The sequence below is a fragment of the Brachycentrus maculatus genome, unplaced genomic scaffold, assembly GCF_059751285.1.
Source record: "Brachycentrus maculatus isolate JH-2025_06_01 unplaced genomic scaffold, ASM5975128v1 h1tg000370l, whole genome shotgun sequence".
NCBI classification, from domain to species: domain Eukaryota; kingdom Metazoa; phylum Arthropoda; class Insecta; order Trichoptera; family Brachycentridae; genus Brachycentrus; species Brachycentrus maculatus.
The window spans coordinates 1490589-1500293 of record NW_028281119.1 but is presented as its reverse complement, the minus strand read 5'-3'; the positions used below and the strand labels follow the sequence as shown (position 1 = coordinate 1500293).

The window sequence follows — 9705 nt, the reverse complement described above, 5'->3', positions numbered from 1 at the left end:
CATTTTAAATGATTTTAAGTAATCAGAAATTCTAGCTTGTAAAATAGTTACGTTTTGGTTCGTTTAATGATTTCATATTGGTTCAAAATGATTCACCTGTTTTTATACCACATGAGTTTATTTATTTATGACTACATAGTTTCGGAAGCTAAATTTCCATCTTCAGGTCTGAATAATAATAAGGTCAGTTATTATTTAGACCTGAAGATGGAAGTTTAGCTTCTGAAACTAGTAGTCATAAATAAATATACTCAAATGGGATAAAAACAAGTGTTTCCCTAATCATTTTGACATGTCTTTCCACATAGTAAATGCCGAAACAATAAATAAAATATCATATTGGTTTAACACAGGATTGGTTACATTTTGTCGCAACTTTAATAACGATTTCTATAGAATTCAGTAAACAGAACAGATTTGCATTTAAATGATTTTTTTGTGCAATACTGGAAATGTAACTTTTGTTGAGGACCTCTACATGTACGAGTATGCTTCTACGTTCTACTGCTGCAAGGGTTAACTGTAGCGCCATACATCACCTGGCGATACGGTGTAGGCGCGATATTTCGAAATATTTACTGGCTTAAAACGTAAAATCCGGAAGGACGAGATTAACTCGTTCGGAGAAAGAAAAATGGATTGAGGGAAAGGAAAAACGCTGCAACAGCTCTGCGCAGGCGCAGCAAATAAACTCTCGCTCACACTTAATCACGTATCCGCGTTAACAGAATGTACAACTGATAACAATAGCGGCAAGCATTTTGACTATCCAAAAATACAGACACGTACTGTTGATAAGCATTTTTTTACTAATTTTTTTATATTATGTGTAATATTATCATAAATTATATGATGTTTATATTATAGTCAAAACCGGTAATATCGCAGTTTTACGAAGAAAATCATTAAATATAATTAAAAACTAACCATCACGCCGCTTCTCCGCAGGGGTAGGCAGAGAGAATAGAGTGCCACACCACTCTGTCCTTGCAAACATTCTTCGCCTCTTCCACGTTCATGCATCTCCTCATACATACCCGCCGATTGTTACGACTCCTAACCTGACCACTTTCAAGTATTTGGCATACCTGATCGTGCCATGTTTTTCTCGGTCTTCCTCTGCTTCTTTTCCCGCTAACATTCACCTCATAAATTTGTTTTACCGTTCTTTCCTCACTCATTCGTTCTACATGTCCAAACCATCTCAACACACCTTTCTTAATTTTATCGATAATGCTTATCTCAGCTTTGCATTCCTTCCTTATTACACTATTCGTACATCTATCATACATCGTTTTGTCGCACATTCTTCTGAGAGATCGCATTTCTTAAATATAATAATCTGTCTTAAATATAATTTTTACTTCAATTTACTAACATGAAGGAAAAATTGCTTGAATATATTCGCAATTCTAACACTTCACAGATATATAATTTTCTCGTATTCAAGTGTATTTTATTTTACAAAATTGTATATTCCAAACAAAATCTTTTACATAAGTATATATAATTTTAAACATTGAAATAAACGTCTCTGTTTACTTTGAGATATTTCACTAATCCGTTACAAACTTAAGGATATTCTCATGGACAATTATAAAAAAAAGCTTTGATATTTTTTCTATTTTTACTAGCCGGAATAGCATTTTGTTGTAATCTTTCGATCTTTCTGCTTGAATGCAGTTATATTTTTTTTTAAATTATGCGACATGTCGCGTACGTGACATTTCTGTTTTAATCTGTAGTTTACGTATTTTACAACTATGCTATTAGGGTATTATAAGTTTAACTTTTTTTTTTTTTGGAATCAATGATTGCAAATTTTGACGCATGGATAATTCAACCCTGTACAAGATAGAGGCAAAGCACTAATATCTAATTATCTGCATCTCAGCGCTTATTGAAACAATAAACTGGCTAAGAAATAATATATTACGATTACATTCCAGTGTCGCCATTCCGAAGTTTCCTATAGGCGAGCTGCCAATGGAAACGTTGGCTGTCCCAATTTAATTACATTCCGAGATAACAACGCGGGATAGTCCAGTCCTAGACTATGCAATAAATAAACTTCCACTTTTGTTACACACGGGGTTCTATTTTAATTAACCGTGCATTGTACTACGAGCGTTAGTGCATCGTCCCGGGAAATGCATATTCTGTATTTAGAAGCAAGAAATATACCCTAATGCAGAGGTGACGATATGGAATAGAACTGATATAGTTGCAGCCTCAATATATTTACATACTCAAAACTCAAAGGGCAATGGGCAGGACATATTGCAAGACAGGACCCCACAAGATGGACTCCAATTTTTTTTACGACGGAGACCTGTAAGAACAAAAGAGGTGTCGGAAGACCCCAAAAGAGATGGCCCGACGACGTAGTCAGAAACTGGATGCAAGTAGCAACCGACCTGAAAAAATGGAAAAGGGGGAAGACGTGTATGTCCAGCAGTGGAGGACAAAGGGCTCATGAAGAAGAGAAGAAGACGATCGTCGATTGATAAAAAATATAAAGTCAAATAAACCAAAGCTTCATGGAAAAACAAACGCTGAGATATACTACCCTGTCTGGCATCGAGGGTGATTCTTCTCTCGGTGATTAAGAGACTGATAATGGCAGGGCCAGCTTGTGGGATTCCAAGGGCAAGCAAAGTGAAGCAGAGTAAACAAGTTCGTTCAAGGTCGTCCAAGGTCCTACAACTTGCGGTCAAGGAGCGCTGACCTTAAAAAAGACGATAAGTTGAGATAGAGCCAGGAAGAAGAGTTGCAGCCTGAATATGACCCCTAAAATAGATGCCAAATCGTTGAAAGGAAATAACACAAAAATAACATAAATTTAATTTCTTGGCGGGTTTTCAAATATCTTTGAACCCGAGGATTCCTGTTATGGAAGTATCAAGAATCCTGGACTATGGATGGTTTTCCCATATATTCCCATACACTCAGTGGGTGGTATAACTCCGTCAGGGTTGGAATGGTAGTAAAAAGATAACGTTTTAACAATGTAGTGTAGATAGCTTTTTCTTTACTTCTGGACTTTGTTTCTAATGACTTTCAATACTGGTCGTCGGAAGAGAACAGTATGTATACATATACAGTAGGTAAAATTTATTAACTTGTTAATTCGACACAATATTGTATTGACGGACTTCAAATTAATTCAATATTATTTACCTTTGATAGTCCGTTTGCTAACACAAAGCATAAAAAAATTGTACTACCAAAGATATGTTGCTTAGTATTTATATAATATATTTAAGATTTTAGTGTTCACCTGCGATTATATCTCATGAATTAATTCAATTGTATTACATTAAAAACCTCCCTCTTGATCATAAATTTCTTAGATCTAGTTGTTTTTTTAAAGATAATTTTATAAAATATTTTCAGTTGGACGCGATGTATAGTCGTTTATTTAAAAAAATATACATCAAAGCATTTTTTCACTTTTGACATATTTTTATATTTACTTTGTTTTTTCTTTGTATGATTCAAAATCAAATTAATCTTGATTACTTTTGTACATTTAATCTAGAGTAATGATAACTTATCGCATTGTATAAATGGCCCAGCGAGAGATATTGTGTACGTATTACATTTTATTTATGTAGGATGAAGACTGTAAAGTCCCTCTGTGTTGTAATAGCCGCGTTGGCATGTGTTCAGGTAATATAAAATTAAATTTATTGTAATTGTTTTTAATACTACAATGATTTTAATTGTAATATTCATTCGATTCACATAAATATTCAGGATCATAAAGAAAAACTTGGATACATTATTAAATCAAGATTTTTTATGTACTTATCAATATTTTTTCCGAGTAAAATCATATTTTACTGCTTTATGATAAGATAGTATGTACTTTTTGAATAATTTTTATCACATGTAATGCAATATATATTTTTAATCAATTAACTATTATTAATAACCCTTATTTATTGAGTCAGGTTGCGGTCCCATGGCTAATGTCGACAAATCTGAGTCAGAATTTCTAGGTTCGAACCCACTCTTACACAACTTTATTTATATTTTTAAAAACGATCCGTTTAGGCCTACGAAAGCAGTTCGAATTGAAATATTTCTGTTTTATAATAAAAACACAAATATTACGTTTAAAAATCTTAATATTTATCTTATGTAGACCGAACACCGATCTCAATACAAAGTTTTTATTTTGAAATAAAATAAACTGATTTGGTTTGAAACATAAATTATGCATGTTAAAAAATATTATTTTTTTTATTTTTTAGGGTATTAAATTCCCTGAAGATGCAAGGACAGGTAAGTCAATTTTTTAAAAATATATGTGACATAATTTTTTAGGTATGTTTATAACTCATTAACTAGTTCAATAAAGCAAAATATTAGATTTCCAAACATATCATCCGTAAATGCATTTGAAAATCTGAAATTTAAGTATGTTTATATTTTTATTTTATGAATATAATTTATTATTAACTGAACTTTAGGACGATTAGTTTTTTAAAAAAAAAATTTAAGATACATAACTTACAACATACTTAAATGCTATAATAGTTTTTTTTTCCTAAAGCTACATGAAAATCTTTTTGAAAAATCTCAATTTCAGTCGAAACGTCAGGAATATTGACTAACGGCATAATCCTCCCTTAGAGCGGAAATATATGCACTAGCGACTTGCAGCAATCGGGTCAACAAGCTGCCGTAATTTAGTATCCTACAGTTTAAATATAAAAAATCCAATCCTTAATTACTTTTTAGTATTTTTTGGTGCATAATTCTCAATTTTACAGCAATAAAGAAGTTAGTATCCATGTGAATGTTATGACAAGTGTTATAATAGTCTTTATAATATTTATTTTCACTTGGTAAATATGTAACACTATTAAAAAACTGTTGTGACACCTGTTTCGATGCATTCCGCATAACTTGCAAACACCAAGTGCAATTTAAATTAAAAATGTGAAGATATAACCACAAATTTATCAATTTATGAACTGTATTGTTACTGTTAGATTTCTGTTTGGGGAGGTTTCGTGTAATATAACAATAACGCTTGAAATCTAACATCGGTTTTCATACAATAAACAATCTATGTCTAAACGCTAAATGAGCTTAATCAGCTTAACTTGACACGTTATGGTAGTGACACGACAGTGGTACTACTGTCGACAGTAATGCCAATTCCATTTCGTAACGCACCCCACACGTCTGCCAATTGAGTATAGTGATGCCTCGCATAACGTATTTAATTCGTTCCAGGAACAAGTTCGTTATGGGAAAAGTTCGTTATGTGAACTGCGTTTTCCCATAACAATACATGTTTAATAAATCGTTCTTTAAAATATAATACTATACCAGAAAATATTCTTTTTATTTATTTTTAATTCTGAATAATCTTAAGGAGGCCGTCCGAGGCTTACAGGATCAAGTCCTCTAGTACCATCCTTTGCTCATTGGCTGCTGGCTACTTAAAAATCCATTCAAGGTTGTCTTTTTCTCCCAACTTTTTCTCTTCTTCAACACTTGTCAAAAATAACATGCAACGGTGTCATTGTAGAGATTTGATGATTTTGATTCGTGATCTTGTTGGCGTAAGTTAAGTTTGGATAGTGTTGGTAAACTCTTGAATCTCTTTCCATTTAATCCGTTGTGTGAAGCGACGTTCGTTGTGTTCGTCACGTAATGGAAAAATATTAAAAAAATCGTTGTGTGCAGCATTCATTATGCGAGGCATTAATGTAAATAAATTAAAAAAAACTATGATAAGACGACATCTTTTTGATCAGGACGCATTATCGAGGGATGGCCAGCATTACCAAACCAGTTTCCTCATCAGGTCCACCTTCGCATGGTGACTCCTGCCGGAGGACTTAATGCCTGCGGTGGATCCCTCATCCACCCCCAATGGGTGCTCACGGCAGCTCACTGCCTCACAAAGTAAGTCTATATTCACCTCAAAGTCCTATCCGTATTTATTCCAACATTTTATTTTATTTTTAATTTTATTTTTGTTTAGTATATACCACTATTTCTTAAATTCTATTATGACATGTCAGCTGTTCAAACTTAAAACACATTAAGTGACATTTTTGTTTAGTACGTTTTTTTTGCATTTTTGGACTAAGTAGAATCTACTTAGTCCAAAAATGCAAAAAACGTACTACAAAAAAATGTCCCTTACTGTGTTTTGAGTTTGGACAGCCGATGTTTTTCATTACTTTCTGCATCATTTTAAAACACCGTACGAATGTCGAAAAAAATATGCAGAACCCATCGACACACGTGTCAAAATTGATTTTTAGAAACAGTGGTATTTATAAATGAAATTCAAATTTAAAATGGATGGATATTGCTGCAAAGTGACTGCCGAATCAATGGATAAAATTTTTGTTGTCTAGTAAAACTGTTGTCATGGTTCGTCTTGGTGCTCTCAACGTAACTATGCCAGGATTAATTCTGGAATCCAGAAACTTCTTCATCCATCCTGATTACAATCCTATTAATCTCAATAATGATCTAGGATTGGTTAACCTGGAAAGAAGAGTGGAACCATCAGGTAAAAAAATCATATACAACACTACTATCAAATTTTAATCTGCTCTTTCCGGTTCTTATCTATCTGGGTACTTACTTATTAGATATTATTATACTCATTAATCTAATAATTTTGTTTTCGTTTTTGTCTTTAAGATAGCATAAGACCAATTCGCCTCCCTGGCAAAGAAGCTATAAATGTGACTTTAGCTGGAGAAGTTGCTACAGTCAGCGGATATGGATTAACAGCCAATAGTAAGATTAACTGCTATTTTAAATACTGTTCAATTAATATACATAAACAAAATATAAACCAATAAATATCTAAATTAATAATACGTTATTGATAACATTGAGCATATTTTATTTTAGTTTTTTTTTATAGAATAACTGCTTTATATTCTAAATAAAAACGAGAGTAAAAAATCCTAGTCGCACAATATCTAACCTTGTAAATTCAAACTCTTATAATGTCGAGTAAAATGGATTATTAAATGCACTATTCATATTATATTTCATCAAATATAGTGTATTTTTTAATCTTAATTTTATTTATTTAATAAGTTATTTCTAAAAGAAACTATTGTGACACGTTTTTCAATATATTTAGCATCATTATCAAACACCGTAATGTTTGAAAATGATACTAAATTCATCGAAACACGTGACACAATAGATTTTAAGAAACAGTGATATTTACCAATTAAAATTTCAGTAAAAATTGGATAGATTTTATCAAAGATGGATATTAAAGTGACAGATAAATCAATTAATTGACTTGAATTTTTATTTCTTGGAGCATGTTATGAAATAAGATTCCGTAAAAAACTACATTATAATTTGTTTTATTTATAACTTATATTTGAAGCACTAACTTTGTGATTTTCCATCTTATAATTAAAATGTAACTTTGTTTTAAAATCAACAAAGTTACATAATGATTATTGTTTTATTTAATCTTTCTCCTGTTTTAATCACACAAACACTTTTTGCATTACACCATGCGAGTTCGATTATTTTTCTCCCTTCATTTTGAACAAAATATTAAAAAGAAAATTGCAATTATTTTGTTTATGCGAACAAAGCAATATTTTACAATACGACACAAAACTACATTGCTTAAATTGAAATGTTTTTCCATATTTTCAGACGGTAGCGTATCAGAAGTTTTGAAATATGTTTATTTGAGGATTATTGAAAATTCACAATGCGTTTTGGACTACGAAGGATTCAACGAATCTATTATCGACTCGACCATTTGTGCTGTTGGCATACTGAATACTGCTCAAAGCACATGCAATGTAAGTTTTTTATTGTTATGAAATGGACTCTCAACATTGGTGAGATGAAAGAAGCCTTTTATTCAGCAGAAACTTTTTCATTTGTATGTAAGTTCCGAATCCTGGATTAAAATCACATATATATGAGAAACGCTAGAAAACGTCATTTTTATTTTGTTATTTTAGCTTATAATTATAGTTTATGACAAGTTAATTTATTTACAACATTTTGAGTGTGTCCCAAAAAAAATTTTCATTGAGTGTCTTCAATTACAGGAGTTATTTTTCATATTATTTTATGACATCTCTACATAGACTTCCATATTCTTCTTCGTCTATATTGAGATGTCAAAAAATATTTCCTATAATTGGAGATAATCCAGATTTGTGAGCAAGTGACACACTCAAAATGTTGTGATTCAAAATCAATTTTTTTAAATATTTTTTTAAAACTTTAAATGATTTTTTACCAGGGTGACAGCGGTGGTGGGTTGGTCCAGTACGATATGGATTCACTTCCAATCCTGATTGGTGTCGTCAGTTTCGTGAGTGACTTGGGATGTGATGCGGATCGTGCGTCAGGGTACGTCAGGCCACAATTCTTCCTCGACTGGATCAATGATAGCATCGAAAATAGAAGCCAATAATTTGTTGTCTGTTAAATTGAAAAAGCAATAAACATATTTTCATAAAGACAATACTTGTATTATTTTATTTCATTGTGCGTAGTAAAAAACTAATTACTGCACATGATTTTATATCAATCCTTAGGATTTTCATGCAAATGGCTTTATAGTTGGGTCGACGCTTGACTGCGAAACAGTGGGTTCAATGACGAAATAAATTCCAAAAATATTTATTTTCAATTGTTCGTGGTGTTCATGATCTATAACATATATTTCTTTTTCCATCCTTCCTAAATAAGTGTTTGATTTTGGATAAAAACAATATGTTCACGCGCAATACATAAAAAAAGTCGAAGAAATTGAATTGGTTTGTAGAATTATTAACGAAAATAATAATGACAATGGATGTTAATTCAAAACCTTTAATCTTCTTAAGTTATTCATTGATTGCTTTGAAATGTTAACACAACGTTTAAATCAAATACGCCCTTTTTCATATTTTTCCAATTTCTGTTCCTAGAAAGAAAAATTCCGCACAGTAGGTTTTTTTTGTGTGTGTGCTCCACTTTACGTATGCGTGCGCGGCTTCATACTGTTTTTGGGTGATTCCATTAGTTGTTATTTGGAGTTGCTACGCAATGCACAGTAACATTTAGGGTTTAGTTTTTGGTAAGGGAATGTAATTAATTATGAGTATTTTAATGTTTTAGAATTTAATAAACCCTGATGATGACAAGGTTCTTGTCGAAACCGGTAGGTTAAAGTGTACTAATAATTAAAAAGTGGTTAAACGAAGTTGCTTAATTTTATAAAGTTCATAAAATGTGCCACAAAGTATCTGCGAAAAACATTCAAGAATTGCCCGTTTTTATTTTAGAGTTATTCCTTGGTCAAAGAATGTTTTTTTTATGAATAGCAATTTGATCATGCAATAATAAACACTGATCTGGCGTACAGCATGCTTCTTGACTGTTGCTGACACAACTCGTGTCTAAGTGCAGCTAGTACACAATAAAAAAAAATATTATGTAAAGTGTATGAAAACCAAAATATTAATTCTAAGTTATTGTATGTAAGGTATGTTTATAGTTATGTACATATCAGCGAGTTTTAAAATTAAAAATCTTTTGTTACAATGTCATTATTCATTGATGAAACAGTTCAACATATTTTTAAATTAAATTTATCCAAAACCACTGTGAAATCGTTTTACTGAGTGGAGTATTGGAAAAATTGTGGTATTATAAACCCACTTGTTTGTTGTAAACAGATAT

At 31.6% G+C, this 9705-nt stretch overlaps 1 protein-coding gene across 1 annotated transcript; it reads left to right on the top strand.

Moving 5' to 3' along the window:
* Nucleotides 1-3603: 3603 nt before the first annotated feature.
* Nucleotides 3604-8503, top strand: LOC148303380 (epithelial serine protease-like). The gene is made up of 7 exons (XM_088269997.1): nt 3604-3672; nt 4260-4290; nt 5778-5928; nt 6390-6547; nt 6682-6780; nt 7675-7826; nt 8279-8503. Exons 1-7 carry the CDS (start codon nt 3619-3621, stop codon nt 8450-8452), a joined length of 819 nt encoding a protein of 272 aa, XP_088126123.1. The 5' UTR covers nt 3604-3618; the 3' UTR covers nt 8453-8503.
* The last annotated feature ends 1202 nt before the right edge of the window (nt 8504-9705 follow it).